Source organism: Mesocricetus auratus, unplaced genomic scaffold (genome assembly GCF_017639785.1).
Source record: "Mesocricetus auratus isolate SY011 unplaced genomic scaffold, BCM_Maur_2.0 Super-Scaffold_100003, whole genome shotgun sequence".
NCBI lineage: Eukaryota > Metazoa > Chordata > Mammalia > Rodentia > Cricetidae > Mesocricetus > Mesocricetus auratus.
Window position 1 is genome coordinate 11,896,122 of NW_024429188.1, and position 19,951 is coordinate 11,916,072.

Below are 19,951 nucleotides of genomic sequence, written 5' to 3' on the forward strand. Positions count from 1 at the left end.
TTTTTTCAGTATAGTTCCCACAGTCCATCTAAGGAGATCAGACATGATTATACTTGATGGTTAACTTAGTCTAAGAAAGGTATACTTAATTCCTACATGCCCAAACTTTCCCCTCATGTAAGACTTGTGAGACAAAAATCATACATTACACAGCTACTATCAAGTCATTCCTGAATCCAACTAATGCTTATTGTGTTTCTACCATGCCATTGGCACAACAGTAATAAATGCATGGACCAGACCACATTACATTTTAATGAGGAGAAACACAACCAAAAAGAAAAATTGGCAAAATTATCAGTAGTGGTGACTTCTAAGGAAGAAAAGAACAGAGTGTGAATATGAAGTCAGGGTGTGGTGTTGGTGGTGTTGGTGGTGTTGGTAGTGTTGGTTGTGTGTGTGTGTGTGTGTGTGTGTGTGTGTGTGTGTTAGCAGTAGTAGCAGGAGTCATAGCAGGAATAGTAGAGTAAGGATGGAGGCATTATATTTTAGACAAGGTCATCAAGATGGGCTTCTCTAAGAAACACAAACCATAACTTGTGCACATAAATATTTGTTAATGCCCAAGAGAATATCAACATCAATCTCTGCAGAGAATGATAAAAGGCAGGTTTGGAAAAGATCACAAGAGACAGAATACTGATGCTTTGCTGCTGTCCTAACTATTCCAGGTGGCAGGAAGTAGAGAGAGGAGGGATGACATAATTACAATGACCTCCGCCTTTCAAGGAGATCAGGAAGTGTTTTGTTAGTATCTGAGGTGAAAAGAAATTCCTGATGGCTTGTGGTTTCATATAAAGGAAAACTTTGCTTAGAATACAGAATTTAGAGAATAGAATTAAGATTGATGAGAGATATTATTTTGTTAAAAAGTCCAGAGAACATGAAGTGATGCCAAAACAACTTGGCAAGATGATATGTGACTTAAAACTTGATGAAAATATTGAAAAGTTCAGACATTTGATTCATCCAAATATGTAATTAATTATGAGGATTTGGACTGGAGTGTGAAATTTATATATTGATGACTAATTCAACATTTTTGAGAAGTTTCCATGTGCAACACAGGGACAATGCTTCAGAGACACAATAGGGAGCAAGCTGCCACTTTTATTCACTGTGGTAAATGAATTTCCTCTTCCAACTGGGCATCTAGTGAGAGTACAACTCCCAGCTTCCCTTGCAATTAAATATGATCTGTGAGTAAATTCTGGCCAATATAATTCAGTGCATATGATGGATACTCCTTTTAGGTATACAGTAAAAGCCTAGGGATAACAGAATCTTACAGTACAAGTATCTTAGGTTCCTAAGTCACCACCTATGAGGCAGTTTACCAAATGTCTGATAAAACATTATGGTACTTATGTCTCTGGTTTTAAAATACTGAAATTCAAGAAAGCCCATGTTGCCAAACTAATACAATTATTAACTAATACAATTATTAATTAACACAAACAGATACTTACATGTGTATAACTCTTTCTCATAGCAAATGATTCTGGTCATAACTTTAAGAATTAGATATTTTTAGACTAAATGTGTGCTTTGAAAGTAGGAACAACATTTTATCTGTCAGCTTTTGTGAGCCAAGGCATCCAGACAAGTATCATGATGGCAAGTGCAGGGAAGACAGCTCAGCTCTGTGTTTCCCAGTATCATCAATAAGAAAATGCTATCAGTCTGTCATTTACATGGGAACATCTGTATGAAGTTTAATTTATGATAATGCACAGCATTTCATGTAGCATTATATAAATATATAATGTATTCTGTACTTTAACCTAAAATGTAACTTGACCCAAATCATTAAATACATTGTTTGACAAAAAAAATTAGATATTTTTTTCATTTTACATGAGTCATATTCATGCTTATGGGATACTGAATTCCTCGATCACAGTCATTGTCATTTGAATATGCAAAATAAATGTGTATAGGACAAGCATGGAAATAAATCTACTATAAAGAATTTGATAAGTATAGGTAAACTCTGAAGGAATTTCAGAAGAGCTATCTAGCATTCAAGGTTGAAGGAGTCACAGAAAGCCACAGTGGAATAAGCAGGCTTTATTGCGTTTGCAAATGATAAGAGAGATAGCAAAAGAAACATGGAAAACATTCCTGTAAAAATTGACATGCATTCTGAGTAGAGAACAGAAATAGAAGAGAATTGGCATTTGCTCTAATGTTTCAAGGGAAGTTTGAGCAAGCAATGCAGTTTTATGAAGGAAAACAGGAACTGGTAATTCAATACAAATCAAAAAATACTTACTGAGTGCCTACTAGATGAAGGACCTTCCAAAAGTGTACAGAGGATACAGACAAGCGATAACAAGGACAGAGTCCTTGCTTTAAATGCATTTATAATCTGCTAGAGGAAATGGCCATACATGACTGCAATACAATGCTGAGCAAGATAAACATAAATAGGAATGGTAATGACTTTCAGGAGATGGATAAATGCTTTGGGAAATGACAAGGGAAGAGCATGGGACAGAAAGGTGAAATTTCATACAAATTGACCTTGGAGAAATCACGTCACCATTGTTGGTTATGAACATGTGAATTCACAAAGATAATAGAATTCTTTAAAGAGGTATTTTTATTAACAATTTGAGCAAGCACTACTGCTCCATGGGTAACTAAATCTTTACATATGATTATTATTTAAGGGACAACAAAATGAAATTTATACTTCTGATATGATGGTTAAAATATGGAAACAAACTTTTGTAGTGTCACTACAGTAATGGAGATTTCTATTAAAGCAAACTGCCTGACTTCCAATGAGTTCACTCATGACCACAAAGCGACAAATTTGCACTTTGTTATACCACCAGAGGCAAGCAACAAGGAAATCACTGAGGTCTCACCACTGTGGGGCCACTTACCATGAACAGTGCTTCATAGTTCTCAATCATCTTCTGTACCACAGCTATGATGGCTGTGCTCTCTTCAGCTCTGGCTGAGCTCTGAACAGAATATTCTTTGTCTGATGACTTCTGCTTGTGGAGCAGATTGGGTCCAAATATAGTGGCCAAGTTCAGAGATGTCATTTTGTTCCCAGTGACCTATGGGGGAAGAAAACCAAAGACTATTCTTACATTATTTTTAAAATGCTGGGAGGGTAAATAAACCATGAAATATTTTCATTAGTAATTTCTCCTTATGTGGGAAATATCACCTTTGTCAGAATCAAAGAGGACATGGAAATATGCCCTTTTCTTCATATTTTGGATTGAAGATCAAAATTCACCAGTCATCTCAATAGCACACCAAATAAAATCTTGCAATTCTGGAGTGTTTATTGTCAAACACTATTCAATATTTCCAAACCATTTGCACTTAAAAATATTGATGTTCTGTAATCCATCTATCAATGTGTCTCTCCATCTGCCACTTCACCCACCAATCCATAACATCTCCACTGATCCATCCATTCAGTATCTTTCTACCCTAAGCTTGACATTTTTCGTGGGTCAAAATTATTTTTAACATTTCCAACAACAATAATCCCAGCACAGTCCTTATTTTAGAGGGCTTATGTTCTAGGAAGGAAATCCACTTCTCATTCCCAGTTAGGGAGTACAAAAATGGATCTTATCAATTCCAGAGACCCCAGAATTTGGAGGCAGCAATATTGACAAGGAATCTGCAAAGAAGGAGAGCGTTATGTCTGTTGAAATGCAGAGTCTTCTGGGTAAGGAACATTTTCACAGTGGAGCACACAAAAGCCACGTGGCATATATTTGGGACATCAGTGCAAGAGAAACTTTATATGGAGAAGGAAGGATTTGCCTGTTTGAAAGAGCATTTTATGGCCCCAGGGCAGCAGTGAAGTGACAACACACGGGGCATAGTGCCACAGTCTAGGTTTCAGGAGCTAGCTTCTGAATTATAACATAAGAAATAGGGGCAGAGTATAGTTTTCAATTGTCATGGAGATTGTCAATGTCGAGAATTAGGGTGCCATTCTGGGGATGAGGATTCCGTGTTTAAATAACAGTAACAGAGACCGATTGAGAATAGGCAAGGAATATGGAAGGTTGAGGTGGGGGTCTGTTAGACTTAACCACCCTGAAGGAGCAGCTGATGAAACAGACCAAGAAGGGCCCAGACATTTGGAGAATAAGAGAAACATGTGCTGGGACAGAATGCTAGAGGAGTTTCAAGTGTATGGTCTCCTGGGACAGATGTTCACCATGACATTCTATTCATTTCCCTCTGGATTGGATTTGAGGGTGGTTCTGATGGATGAGATCAGAGCCTTTGCATGGTTGCAGCAGGCAGTGAGAACAGTGAGTACAGATGCTTCTTGACACATTCTCACAACAGGGACAAAGAAGGGCAGGGCTCTATCAGGAAGCACAGAATGAAGGCAGCGAAGTACTCTTTAGGTGAAAATATTTAAAAAAAGAAAAACACACGTGAAAACATGGCCAAGCATATAGAAACAAAATAGCTCCCATCTATCCCTCTTCAACCCAGTTGTCCAAATACTTTTAAGTACCTGTTTGCACAGAAACCTGTAGTACAGTTTTTGTTCTCAGAAATCTAGAGTCTCCCTCCACATCCTATTTGTAATTTGCTTGCTATTGTCTCTATCAACATGTTGCATTCATCTCCCAATTTCAAACAATTCTTCACTTTTTCTTGGCCATTAGCAACCTGTTGCATAAACTGATCATGTTTTGTTTTAAGCACAGCTAAATGATATGAATTTGTGTCATTTTCAGTCTTCTGTTACTATAAATAATATACAGAAATATCTACATAAAGGCATTTTATGTGCTTGGCTAAGCACTGTCTTGAGAGTCATTTCTCCAAGTTAAATTGTTATAATAAGGAATATGAGCATTTAAAAAAAGCTTCGTAATCTTTTTATTCACTTTCCTTTTTCACACAGGAAGGAAAGTCTGGCTAAATATTTCTAGTCCAGTGTTTATCATGGCAGTAGCGAAATTTGTGGCAGACTATTCTTTGCTGTGGGGACTGTCCTAGGCAGGGTAGGATATTAAGTGTCCTTAGATCATTAAATTGTAGCAGCATCCCTTCACATCCAGTTGTGCCAACCACAGATGTTTCCACAGGGGGCTCTGTGTACCTTGCAGGGCATTTAAAAAAATAATGAGAACTATTAGTCTGTGTGAACTTTGATTTCTCTTGTTAACATTAGCTGAAAATGCTGAGGACTGTCAGGATAAAGATGTGCCCCCAACCCCAGGAAGATCCACACCACATTTGAGACAGTATGTGGCTATCTAGCATAGGATTCAGGATCTTCACAGAACAACCAAGTTAAAGTCCTTGGGTCTCTCCTTTACCGTGTGAAGCTCTGAACTGGTGGTAGTCTTGTCCTGCAAGCTCCTCATGGAACCCGGGTTGCCTTTCCTTTCCTTTTCTTTTTTCTTTTTTGTTAAAGGATGAGGAAATTTTCAGATAAACAAGTTGTCACCAAGGGAAAATATTAGTCCGAATATAAAGAGACGGTGCATTTTCTGTGGGACTTTTAGTTGCTTTGTCTTTGTTTTGTTTTGTTGATATGAAGCTCTAGAAGTTTTCATTCTATTTTTCAATCCTTTTCCTGGAAATTCATGATTAAGGAGAAAATAAAATACGTGTCATTTTCCAATTCCTCCTCTCTGAACTTGGAGGCATCTGGAAAGCTTCCCCAACCCCCTTTAAAGTAAAATTGGAGTTTTCTTTTTTTTAACCATGAAGAAATAGAAGATTTTGTTTTCACTTAAAAGAATGTTCGGTACAAGGACAATCCAGAGCTCTGTTTCCGCTCTCTCCTTCTCTGGTTGCTATTCTGGGAATGCAATGCTATCCGTCTGTAAGATTGCACATGGATTCCAGCTGTAGCCCAAGCTGCTGCTCTTTGTTCCCATTTTATGTTTTGTTTTGCTGTTTATTAAATTTTGAAGAAGTCTTGCTCCTGGACATCTTCCACCTTTGCTCCCTATGTTTCAACATATACACATATGGACATTAATTAATTCATTAGTTAGTTAAAGTATATGTGGTCTGTCTAGGTAATAGGGATACTCAAAACCAGGCTATTACTGCATGATCTAGTTAGTCAGCCAATTCCAGGAAATCTATCTTCACTAAGTAAGCATCCCGGATAATTTCTAAGGACCATATAAATAGCATGTATTAAAAGTCCAGAGTGTCCAGACAACAACGAGGGGCTTTCCATAGATTTTTCACTTCTTTATCCAGATAAGCTTATGTGCAAAGCAGCTGCTCCCATGGTCATTATTTTATAGTAATGCCCAGAGCCAGGAGGTGGTGGGACAGTAAGAAGTGAAGCCATACAACTGTTCTGGTGCCAGTCTGTTATACATTTATCGTATGGCTACTCCTCATCCTGTTCACAGACCCTATAAGATCATGGGGAGATGGGAAAATGAGCTTTAAAGCAAGACTGGAGGAGGCTGAGGCAAGGGAGGCGGAGTCCTGCAGAAGTTCTAAAGCTAACTTTCCATGTCCTAGAAAACATGGCTCCACATTGGTTCTTGATTGCTTCCTATATAGTTCCTTTGAGAGTTGATAGCAACTAGGGACCCTATCACAAAACAAATGCCTTCTCACACCATATTTCTTGTGCAATGCCATAGAGTCTTAAACTCTGAAAAACAAACCATCCTCAAGAGGTTTGGATTTTATTCCTACAATAATCTTTTTTTTAAAAGAGGAAATGAACTATTTCTTAAACCTGGAATTTTTTTCTCTAAGTGACAAAGCAAATAGCAAGTTAATAAAAGACAAGCAATTCAGCCGGGCATTTGGTGATACATGCCTTTAATCCCAGGCAGGGTCAGGCAGATCTTTGTGGGTTTGAGGCCAGCCTGGTCTACAGAGCGAGTTCCAGAACAGCCTCCAAAACAATATAGAGAAACCCTGTCTTGAAAAACAAAACAAAACAAAACCAAAAAGACGAGCAATTCAATAAGATACTGCAATTTCCCCTAAAATACCACCAATGGGTTGACATCAATATATACATATGCGTTTTTGATATGTCTTCATAATCTTATCAATGAAGAGTGCACCGAGTTTTAAGCACGTATTATAAAGGCCATGATGCCTAAGAGTGGAATTGCTGGGTCTAGTGGTAGATTAATTCCCATTTTCCTGAGGAATCTCCATACTGATTTCCAAAGAGGCTGTATGAGTCGGCATTCCCACCAGCAGTGGAGGAGTGTTCCTCTCTCTCCACATCCTCTCCAGCATAAATTGTCTTCGGTGTTTTTGATTCTAGCCATTCTGACAGGAGTAAGATGGTATCTCAGAGTTGTTTTGATTTGCATTTCCCTGATGGCTAAGGATGTTGAGCACTTTCTTAAGTGTCTCTTGGCCATTTTAGCCTCCTCTACTGAGAATTCTCTATTTAGCTCTGTACCTCACCTTTCAAGTGGATCCTTTGGTGTTTTGGAGACTTGTTTCTTGAGTTCTTTGTAAATTTTGGAGATTAGCCCTCTGTCAGATGTAGGGTTAGTGAATATCTTTTCCCATTCTGTGGCCTGCCTTTTTGTCTTTTTGACTGTGTCCTTTGCCTTACAGAAGCTTTTTAGTTTCAGAAGGTCCCATTTGTTAATTGTCGAGGCAGGTTCATACAACAAGGGCATCTGCTCCACTATGTTCATAGCAGCATTGTTTGTAATAGCCAGAACCTGGAAGCAACCTAGATGCCCCTCAACTGAAGAGTGGATAGAGAAAATGTGGTACATTTACACAATGGAGTATTACTCAGCAGAAAAAAACAATGGAATCTTGAAATTCGCAGGGAAATGGATAGCACTGGAAGAAACCATCCTGAGTGAGGTAACCCAGTCGCAAAAAGACAAACATGGTATGTACTCACTCATATATGGATTTTAGATATGGATCAGGATAGTGCCAGTCTGCACTTCCACAGATAGAGAGTCTGGGAAACAGGAAAGAACCTAAAAGATATGCATATATGCATAGTACCCAAGAGAAGAGGATGGAGACAAGATCCTCTGAATGGATAGGGAACACAGCGAGGGGTTGGGGGGAGTGGGACCCGGGAAGAATAGAGGGGGTAAAGAGGAAGGGAGTTGGTCATGGGGGAACAGGAAGTTGAGGGGGTGGGGGTAGAATAGGGGGAAGAGGGAATCATAGGATCGAAGACAGATCAGGCACCAGAGTGACCTCGAGTGATCCAAAGGTATAACATCAATTGGCAAGCTAAGCAATAGTGGAGGGACCACCTCGAATGCCCATTCCTGATAATGAACTTGATGTCTATAACCATCCGGGAGCCTTCATCCTGTGACTGATGGAAGCAGAGGCAAACACACAACTAATCACTGAACTGAACCCAAGGAACCCAGTGACAGAGAGAGAGGAGTGATGCGCAAATTGGCAAAGAATGGGCTGGCAAAACCAGCAGAGACAGCTGATCTGAACAGGGGAGTGCTCTTGGACCCCAGACCGACAGTGGGGAGGCCAGCATGGGACTGATCTGGACCCCCCAAATGTGAGTGTCAGTGAGAAGGCCTGGGCAACCTATGGGGCCCTGAGCTGTGGATCAGTGTCTATCCCTGGTATACAAACTGTCTTCATGTGCCTATAGCACAAAGAGAGATGCTCTCTCAGCCTGGACTCTTAGGGGAGTGCCTTGACCCTACCAAGAGTAAAATGACAGACTCTAGATATCCCCTATGTGGAAGGATTTGGCAATAGCGTGGGAGGGAGGGGGAAGGGGAGTGCGGGAAGAGGGGAGGGAGAGGGAACTGGGATTGACATGTAAAACAAGCTATTTAAAATTAAAATAAAAAATGATAAAAATAAATAAATAAATAAATAAAGGCCATGATGTTTGCACTTTGCAAATAGAGAGTGTAAGCCTTCCCTGGCCCTTACTCTGCTATTTCTCTGTTTTCTCTTTCACATAGACAAGGCTCCGGCAAAGCTTTGTGATCCCCAGGCTTCTTTTTTTCTAATCTGAGTCAGTTTTCTTCCATGTTGCAATCCATAAAGAAGTGATGGCCAAACAAATGCCTTACAAACTAGTAAGTGGGTAGGAGACATGGAAAATGCTCTGTTCTTTGACCATAATTTACAATGTAGCATTTTGTCTGTCTCTAATCTGCCCATTCTGTGTTCCCTACCTATTCATGCAACTAAAAAAATTCTAAACAAAGAACATTTTCTTTGTTAATCTACCTCTACCCTTAGCTTCTATTAGAGGGGTTTAGCTAAATCCTATTCATATGCCATGCTTATGCAGTCCATCTGCTCAACACCCTGCAAGGCTTGTATTCAGTATTCTCCATGGAGTCATTTGCAGGTCTTCTATCTCACGTCTATCACTTCTTCTCTGAATGTCTGTTTGTCCTCTGTCGTCATATCCTCCACCTCTAGACTCCTGCTTTCTCTACTGCCACTGGTAAAGAGTTTCCTAACTTTCTCTCTGAAATTAATCTAAAGCATAGCATAAATTAGATCATCTGTTTCCCAGTGCTCTCACATTTCATATCTTAGCAGGATGGAGAATCTACCTGAAGAAGCATTCAGTACTTTATGAACAGGACCCAATTTCCTGTCACTCCCTAGGTACTACTTAAGTCCAACTAGGTACTAGCCTTAAGTCCAACACATATGCTTCCTTATAGTTACTTCTAACTTGTCCAAGGAAGTAATGATATGTTTTCATTTTCCCTGCTGTTTTAACTAAGTAACTTAGACTGACTGTAGTCTGGAGGACAACTGGACATTTACTAGTTGCAGAGTCCATCTGATCACCAGTCAGTATGATGATAGGATGACTTTGTATGAATTGATGAATGAGACTCTTCTACAAAAGCATTTTACTGCTACTTACAGGGATACTCTCCTAATGACTTTGCAAATCTACAGCGACAAGACGGTATATGGTACCTCTCCAGAGCTGTAAACTGTACAAACATGCCAGTTACATTGCAACAAGTGGAAGCTCCCTGAAGAACATGGCCTAAGTTATCTAACCTCTGTCCTTCAGTTTCCATCCATGAAATGTGGCCACAATGACATTAGTCTTGCCTATTCAAAGGCTTAGGCACTATGGCACAAAGTCGACACATGATAGTGAGAGTCATAAATGGTAGCAAGGATTCTAGCGGGCTAATATGAATCTATGTTTTCATCTAGGAATATTGTCTTCTCTGGGTACTGGAGTCTTGATGAGCTTTGAACTGAAAACTGGGTGTCTGAAAATTATTCCCCAAAGGCAATATGGTAGTAAGTTGTACTGGAGTTTTTGCTTCCCTCAGTGCCTTCTTAATCACCCAAGACTCAGCTTTCTCCTTCTCACATAGTACTTAAGGAACATGAGAGAGGCAATTGACATACCTTCCAATCAGGGCTCTGTTTCCACTCAACCACCAGACTCTACAGCTTCTATTATCTCTGTAGTCCATAAAGGCTACCCCCAGACGGATAATGTAACTATGCAACAATTATGAGAATTATAGTATACCCATGGAAGAGCTATGTATGCTGAAATAAGGTGTAAGGACCAGATGATGAAACCTGAAGCTAGTGGGGGTTTCACTAATTATAACTCCTACAGAAAAATGGCTACCTTGGGAAAGTCCAAGTTCTGTTCTCACACTCCTGGTGGGAAGGAGGAGGAGAAATGCAGAATTGATATTCTGAACCATGGTAAAAAATTACATATGTTCATGTCCTGTGAGAACTAAATCTGTCAAGCACAGAAGTCCATCATATAGCTCGACTTAATAATTTAAATAGCAGCATATGTACAGCTTAAGTAAGTTTGGAGCACCTCTGGATCTGTTTTGTTGTTTTACAGTACATGCTAACCTATTAATGGCTCTGAGGCCTCTTGGGAAAATCAACACCAGAGAGAAGTATGACTGTATGAGACCAAAGAAGGAAATGGGTTCCCCTATGAGGGTCAAGATCTAACAGAGTATCAGCTAGCAGACTGTATCTTTTGACCAATGATGAAACTATAAAACTCTTAAAAGCATAAGTGTGACCAAAAAGAACCACAGTCCCAAATCTCATATGGGAGGATGGATCATACTAACCCTGAATTAGAACCAGTTTCAACTAGAATATGCCTAAATGGGCTATAGAACTTTTGCAAATGTGCCTTTAACAATTGACCTTAAGTGGCACTGCTATACAATAGCAAAGATCAGAACCTCCAGTCCCCTCCATACTCTACTTAAAAGCAGAATAGAAGCCCCATCTCATTTAGCAAATGCCTGTTTTGGAGAAGTGATGAAGTGATTTAATGAGTGAAAGGACCTCTATATACTAATGCAGATGAGATAAGAGAGGGTTGTCACATTTTGATTCCAAGTCAGGAAAACAGATGTTGCCAGTTGTAAGAATGGTATCTGTCTCTCACTCCTGCATTCCATTTTTACACATTTTCAAACCCTTCTGTAGCCAATTGTTTATCTTCCCCTCACAAATGAAAGTTTAGTCTCGAGTAAAGCATCTTTTTTGTTTTTTGTTTTTGTTTTTTTTGAGACAGGGTTTCTCTGTGTAGCTTTGGAGCCTATCTTGGTACTTGCTTTGTAGACCAGGCTGACCTCAAACTTGAGGAGATCCGCCTGCCTCTGCCTCCTGAGTGCTAGGATTAAATGCATGTGCCACTAATGCCCTGCTCGAGTAAAGTATCTTTATGTAAAATAGGAGCCTCATTTTGAGACATCACTGAAATGTCAAGGAGGTCAACAGTTTTTATGTTTTCAGGAACTTAGCTACCAGAGAAGGCACTGGGTGGGTACAACTATTACATAAACATCTAGGTCAGAGAACTTGTGATTGAATTTATAATGACCATAAAACAAATCTTTCAGCATGTCAGTAATGTGTATTCTACATTTGATGGAGGTGGGAAGACCCACTGTAAACGTGGGTGATGTCATTCCCTGGACTGATGTCTCCACTGAATAAAAAGGAGAAAGCACGTTGACTGACAGCAACCATCTTTCTCCTCTTTCTCATTATAGACACAATGTGACCACTTCCTGCTTGTTGTTGTCACCATGACTTGTTTGTTATGACAGATAAACCCCTCCTTCCTTAAGTGGCTTTTATCAGGTATTTTGCTGATGTAATGCCATAATTAACTAAAGTAGACAGTGAGGTGTCATGTTTTTCAATTGAAATGTATGGCCATATTGATGGTTTGTGCTTTACCAGCCAAAACAACAGACAAACAATAGAAAAGAAGTCCTCTATTTATGCCAGCATACCTCTTGTCCATCTTTGCTGACATTATCATCGGCATGCCTGGCCACAATGGAGAGGAACTGTAGGAGGCGGTGGAGGGTGTCGCAGTTGCAGGGAGGTAGAAGGTAGATGAGGAGTTGCAAGGTGCCCAGTTGTTCCTCTGGCTCCAACACTACACAGGGCAGAGAGAGGCATTGTGAGTAAGACCAGAGGAGCTGACACTGTTTGGGCACTGAGGTCAGGTTTCCTTTCCACTATCTTAAGAAAGAAGTTACCCAGGCCTCCCTATTTTGTAACGTCACCCATTTTCCTACTACTTTAGCAGCTTAGCTACGAACACCTATGAAAGATACAGAGAGCAGTTGGATATCTAGAGAAATCATAAGAAAGATATCTCCATTTCCCTTCTTTTCATCAGCCTCCTTTCTCTTATTCATTACTCAGACTGCCTCCTTTCTCTTATTCATTACTCAGACTGACTTAAATATTCACTGATGGTGGCTGGGAATTGGTGAATGCTTTGAAATCATTTATAATGTGTTGAAGCGTCTTTTCTCTTGAACATTATACAAGGTACAGACTTTTGGTTGAAATATCCAAGACATGTGACAAAGACACTGCCTTTTTTCTCAGTCACGATCTCATTGGAATTGCTCCTTTCCAGGAAGAAATGTATGCAGACTGACATATCTCTTACATTTCCCTTCTCCCCCTCCCCAACCTTTATCTTTCTCTAGAGTCTGTGTGCATAGCCAGACACAGTTTCTTTCTTTTTTTTTTCTTTTTTGGTTTTTCGAGACAGGGTTTCCCTGTGGCTTTGGAGGCTGTTCTGGAACTCACTGGGTAGACCAGGCTGGTCTCGAACTCACAGTGATCCGCCTGTCTCTGCCTCCCGAGTGCTGGGATTAAAGGCGTGCGCCACCAATGCCCGGCCGACACAGTTTCTTTGTAAACATTAGTACTGGGCTATTCCATTTTGCTTCCACTGAAAAAACTGTCTGCCCTCTTTTTTTATCCGGGTTCTTTGGCTCCCTCCTTCCTCATACCAGAAGCCAGGATCTATTTTTAGGCACAGATTCAATGCAAGTTCTTGCCAGCACTTCAAAGCATCAACTTACAGCACTTTCTACTTTCCTGGGGGACACTGGAAAACATCTGACTTTTTTTTGGCTCTTCCCATTCGTGTTAGCCCAACTTTCTTCTTGCTAGTTTCCTCAGGGTATATCTCAGAAAATCCCCCATGTAGTCCATTCATTAGAGAACAATAAAGGCAAAAGCAGTTATCGGAAAACACATGCACAAGACTTTCATGAGTGAGCTGGATATCCTGGTAGTCCAGAGATACTTCCCAGCAAATCTGACTTCGTTACATACAGAGAGTGTTGATGAATGCTGTGTATAGCTCCCTGGTGAGAAGTGGGTCAGGCATGTCCCTGAGGAACTCCTTCAACAAGGCTGCCACATCATGAACACTGTGCTCCTCTTCCAGACAGACATCAATCCCACGGTCAAATTCCTCACGCAACTGGAAAATCAACGGTTCAAATATCAGTTACATAAGACTCAGAGGATTAATTTGACCAGAAATTTCATATGGTCAATGACACCTTAGAACCATCTAACCTTGGTGTTTGGTGCTCACCCTCCCAAAAAAGTTTTTTGATGGACAACATCTGGTATTAAGTGTGCACAGATTATAAGAAGAGGAAAAAACAACAATATGTCACCTTGAGCTACAGACTCTTCACATACTAGTTATGAATTCACATATGTGTATATATATTTGAATGTGTTTTGGCAAAACTAGTGGGATTTGTTGTTAATGATGTATGCAGAGGGACTGGATACCAAGAATCAGGAAATTGTGAATAAAGGCTAAGGGTTAGAAGAGAATTTAGGTCAAATGTAAATGTGAGAGAGTTATTCCACGACACTTGTGCATGTCACCAAATACATCACATTGGAATTCTAGAATGCGAACAAAAAAATCAAAGTCATTTGGCATATCACAAAATTAAAAATATAGATGAGATGTGTTTATGATGAAGCCTTAAAAGATGATACATTGAAATGAAAGTTATCTTTATTTCGTCAGAGTAGCCTTATGAACAATTACTAGAAAGATTATCAGATTTAATCATTAAACAGAGCCTACTAATATGGATTGCAGAAGGAAAACATGATAGCAAGGTGGTAGAGATATCCCCTACTTTTATGTCTGAAGCTTGATATCCCTTATGCATTGTTCTGTGTTGCACAAATTATTATGCAAGTCCATGGATAGACAGTGTAATAAACTTCTGTAATACTTCTTTATTTCATTCATTCATTTATTCACCCATTCATTCAAAAAAGACTAAACACATTGTGCTGGGTCTCAGGCCCTACTAAAGCTCCTCAAAGTATGCAAGTATACTATTAAATAAAGAGGCAAAGTCCATGAGTGAACTTCATCCCTTAGAAGTAGAGATACAAGGTAGATAAGTAGGTAATACCACAAATGACAACTTCTTACTTTACAAATATTCATATTTCCCCTCCTGTGCATGCAGGATGTATGTGAACATGTGTGTGTAGGTACACACATGTGGAGGCCAGGGAATGATGTTGGGTGCTTTCCTTTATCACTAGACTTCTTGTGCCCCTGAGACAAGATCATTCACTGAACTGAATCTGGAATTTTCCATTTCTTGGTTATGCTGGAGGCCACCAAGCTTCAAGGATTCTTCTGTCTCTGCTTGCCTTCCCTCACCTATAGTGCTGACATTATAGGTATGTGCCAGGCTTTTTAAACAGGTGCTGGACACGAGAACTCATGCTTACACACCAAGAGCCATCTCCCCAGACCTAGCTCTTACTTTTTGAAGAAAATGTGCAGGGTATGTAAAAGTTACATAAAAACGTAAAATAATGAGTGAGTTAAAGCATATTTCATACTCGAATTTAGTCCTATGTTACCACTAATTACAGCTTATTGAGTGAGTAATTCTTAAGTAAATCCCTATGCAAAGATTTTTTCTCCTTTTTATAGATCCCAAAATGTCAAGGAATAATTGCTGGAACTCATCATTTGTCCACTTGATGAAAATACCAATCATTGTCCTCAATTGCTTGCTGATTCCAGACAATTTTTCATCAGCATTTGCAAGACAGCCACAATGAGGAGGGCACCCACAGAGCTACTGCAATCAAGCTAGTTCAGATACACTGATTGTTTCCTGAACACACACACACACACAACATAAACACACGCACACACACACACGTACACACACACACGCACACACACACACTGAGAGAGAGACCATGAAAAGAGCTTGCTTAATCACATGATCTTGAGTTAAATTAATAAATTATTATAAGCCTGAAAAGAAAGGTGAATGGGACAACAGCTGGAGGGGTGATTCAGTTTTACATTTTACAAGTGTCGTGGTGAAATGTTCAGTGTTGCTCACTCATCTTGTGTGATTATTAAGAATGCAAATAAACCAGTTAGGAAAAAAACAACTTTGATTTGTTTTATCTTAATGATCAAAAATGCATCATATAGTATTTACTTCAACATATAAATAAATAATTCTTTAGCCCATTTCAATTAAAATTTTTACCTGGATTAACTTTCAAATTGTAGAGTTTCTTTGTTTCTTCTGATTCAACCAATAGGAGAAAAGTAACATTGCAAGTGTCTTTTGCTAACAAATGGGTTCTGTTTGTTAAAGGATGGTTTGCCTTTTATGAAGCCATAACAACCACAAATACCTAACTGATCAAAGGAAACTATCCTTGACAATCTAATATCAAATTTCTGCCAGAATAATGTAGTGCGAGGCTAGAAAAAAACAACAACGAATACAGTTCATTGTGAAAAATGAATCATGGACCAGTGGTTTCATGGAATCTTATAAAGCAATTATTTTTGAAAACATAAATAAATGTATCATCAGATTAGATGAATGCGTATGGCATTTTCCTAGTACATTTGGGTAAAACTGGTTAATATGAAACTATGTTCTATTTTATCCCTTGCTGATTAGGCATTTTCCTGAAGCTCCCACATTTCCGGCTTCAGTGACATCTTTATCAAATGGTTTCCTTCAGCTGAGTATGGAATGGGCATGTCCAGATATATTTTTTCAGTTTTTTCAACCCAACTCCACATTTCTAAGCTTAGTTGCATTTCATCTCCTAGGATTTAAATATACTATACTTGGTTGGAGGGTTGGGAAAGGATAGAGAGAACTTACATAAACTTGAACTTTCCACCTATTAATTCAATTAAATGTCAAGGGAAATGGACAGTATAACCTTCAGTTTTCACTTACTTGTCTTACTCTCTTCTTTGAGCTTCCAACTCGAAATATCCCCACTGTCTGAAGACCTGTAAACAAGCAAACAAGATCAAGAGGTTTTTTTTAATGCTTGAGACTCTGGGTGAAATCAATGTAGAAACAGTGCCGAATGCTTGTACAAAGCTGTAACATGCAGAGCAGCAGTGACGTTACAGTGTTCAGTGGCACGTCCATACACCACACTCTTCACCGTCTCTAGACACATAGTTGGCCTTTTAAACATCAGAATTATTTTACCTTAAATGTTTCGGGATGAAATTTTTTTCCTGTGGGACTATTGATGCTGTAGGACAGAGGGATCTTTTTTATAGGCATTGACTTTATAATTCTACATCTATGACATGATTCTAAGATGATAAAAATTGTGAACAAAGTCATGTACACAGACAAGGACAGAGTAGGACCATGTATAAGAGAAAAACAACCTGTGTATTTGGATCTAACTTGGGTCCAGTCATATGACAGACTATTGTGTAATCTTTTTAAATGACATTTATGAGAAATTTTTGTAAAAATGAAAACTTTGTGGCTTACCATTGAGAACAGTGGCATTTTCTTCATGTATATATTTATATATCTACACTTACATCTATATCTATCTATAGACATAAATATTATATGTACCTATAAATAGGCATATAGATGTCATGCATATGTAGTATGACTTCAATTAAGTGATATATGTATATTTTTTCATGGAGTTTTAAAAGCTGAATAAGAAATAAACTGAAATTTAAAGTGATCATTTCGTCTTCTTTTTTTTGAGACAGGGTTTCACTCTGTAACTTTGGAGTCTGTCCTGGAACTCACTCTGTAGAGCATGCTGGCCTCAAACTCACAGAGATCCACACAGGGTTTCACTCTGTAACTTTGGAGTCTGTCCTGGAACTCACTCTGTAGAGCATGCTGGCCTCAAACTCACAGAGATCCACCTGCCTTTTATTTTTTATGTGTACATATTTATTTTATGTGTACATTTTGCCAGCATGTATATATTGTAGAAAATCCCCGGTGCCTATGAAGGCTAGAACAAGGAGTCAGATTTTCTGAACGTGGAATTGAGAATGGTTGTGAGCCGCTTTGTGGGGTCTAGCAACTGATTACATGTCCTCTGCTGTAGTAGTAAGTGCTCTTAACCTCTGAGTCATCTCTCCAGCCTCATGTGTCAATAATTTTTAGTTGGTTTTACAAAAGGTTTTGATTTTTTTGTTAGAAAACAAAAGCATGAACATCCAGTTCATCAGTTCTGTTTCTTAAACGTGTTATCCTGTTTTAGACAGGGAGCATGGGAGTGCCAGCCTACAATCCCACTGCCAGAGAGTCTGGGAAACAGGGAACACCCTTAGAGGGATATGCATGGTACCCCAGAGAAGAGGAATGGGATAGGATCTCCTGAGGGGATTAGGAGCCTGTGAGGAGGGGAGAGGGAGTTGGGAGAAAGCAAGGGGGAGAAGAGGAGGAGAGAGCAGGACATGGGGGAGCAGGCAGGTTAAATCAGGGTAAGAATAGAGGAGAGCTAGAAAAGAGATACCATAATAGATGGAGTCATTATAGGTTTGAGGAGAGATCTGGCACTAGTGAGATTTCCAGAGATGTACAAGGATGACATCAACTGGCAAACTAAGCAGTAGTGGAGAGGCTACCTTAAAGGCCCTTCCCTGATCTATGGGGCTGGGTACATCAGTATAGATGGAGCTAATAAAATTTTTCAAGAGAAATTTTGGAGAGACTGGAAAAAGGATCTCTGATAAATACTTAAAGACAAAAGTGACACATGTCCTCTACTACCCATTTCAAAAACCAGGCAAATAAAGTATTAGGGAAGAAATGCTTTTGGTGCCGTTTGTCTCACATAATGTGATCCTTTTCTCAAAGCAAAGCAAGACAAACAGCAACAACATCTAAAACATTTTTTTTAAGCTTTAAAGTTTGGGGTTCACAAATCTGATATCACACATATCAGATATTTACATTATGATTCATAACAGTAGCAAAATAAAGTTATGAGGTAGCAATAAAAATAATTTTATGGCTGGGGTGTCACCACAACTATTAGTTTGAATATTCAAGTGAATATCTATTTGAATTTGAATGTGCAGCTTATTATTCTGGAATCATAGCTATATTACAATAGAATATATAGATATACATTGATAGAAATAATATGGACACTTGTAATACAGTCAGGACCTTGAATACTTGATCAGCTTAAGTTTTGCCTGTAGTTCCAAAATGTGCATTAAACATTCTATTCTGAAAACAAAACCTAAGATTTAAATTTATTTACTTATTTATTAAGTCATTCAATTATCTAGTCATTTTATACATAGTGAATTAATTAAACAACTTGAAATGCATACTTAATTTTTTCCCACAAAATCCTATTTTTTTGTTTTTTTGTTTTTTTTGAGACAGGGTTTCTCTGTATTGCTTTGGAGGCTGTCCTGCAGCTTGCTCGTAGACCAGCCTAGCCTCGAACTCAGAGATTCGCCTGCTTCTGCCTCCCGAGTGCTGGGATTAAAGGCGTGTGCCACTAACGCCCGGCTCACAAAATCCTATTTTTGTAATTAAAAAACAAATAACAATCAATGTTCACAGTTTGTTTTATCTCCACTTTCCTGTTTTTTTTATTTCAGGACTGATGACTTAACATAGAGCATTATGCATTTTAGGCATGTGTTATACTACTGAAATGAATCCCTTTCTTTTTAGTTTTCATTTTGAGGCAGGGTCTTACAATGTGCCCCAGGTTAGCCTTGAACTCACTCTGTAACACAGGAAGACCTTGAACTTGAAATTTTCCTGCCCAGTCTTATAAGTAGCAGAGATACAATGGCTATATCAATAGGACCAACAGTTTCTTGTTCTTTATGCATTAAAAATTACAATGAAATTCCAGGACTCAGCAGTCAGAGACAAGCAGAGCTCTAAGTTCGAGGTCAGCCTGGTCTACAGAGTGAGTTCCAGGACAGCTAGGGATACACAGAGAAACCCTGTCTCAGAAAACAAAACAAAAAAGTATAATGAACATATTATCTTTAGAGAGAATAAGTGATTAAGGAAGTTTCCCCAAATCCATAAAGTATGTAGTAAATCTATAGAAATAAAGATATGTGATAGATATGACATTTTATGAGTTAAATATCTAAATCTCAGAAAAGAATTAAAGAACTATTCATTGTATTAAAGTCATCATGTTAATAGGAATTGAGCTGCAAAGGGATGCCTGGAGACACTCAGAGTAGATATTTTCCAAAGCACAAACCTTTGCTTTTGTCAAAAGAAATGTAAGTAGCCTCAATATGTAAAAACATCGAAGGGACTTGGCTCTGTTTGAAGGGGATGCTATTCCAACACAAGTGATCCTTTCCTAA

At 38.9% G+C, this 19,951-nt stretch overlaps 1 protein-coding gene across 2 annotated transcripts in view; it reads right to left on the bottom strand.

Moving 5' to 3' along the window:
* Window positions 1–19,951, bottom strand: part of Arhgap6 (Rho GTPase activating protein 6) — a 500,327-nt gene that overhangs the window by 26,946 nt on the left and 453,430 nt on the right. For both annotated transcript variants that reach the window (XM_005074168.4, XM_021229555.2), the window contains exons 6-9: window positions 16,551–16,606; window positions 13,603–13,753; window positions 12,252–12,400; window positions 2,895–3,074 (exon numbers count right to left, since the gene is read on the bottom strand). In XM_005074168.4, coding sequence (XP_005074225.1) covers window positions 2,895–3,074; window positions 12,252–12,400; window positions 13,603–13,753; window positions 16,551–16,606 — 536 coding nt within the window. The remainder of the gene's footprint in view (window positions 1–2,894; window positions 3,075–12,251; window positions 12,401–13,602; window positions 13,754–16,550; window positions 16,607–19,951) is intronic.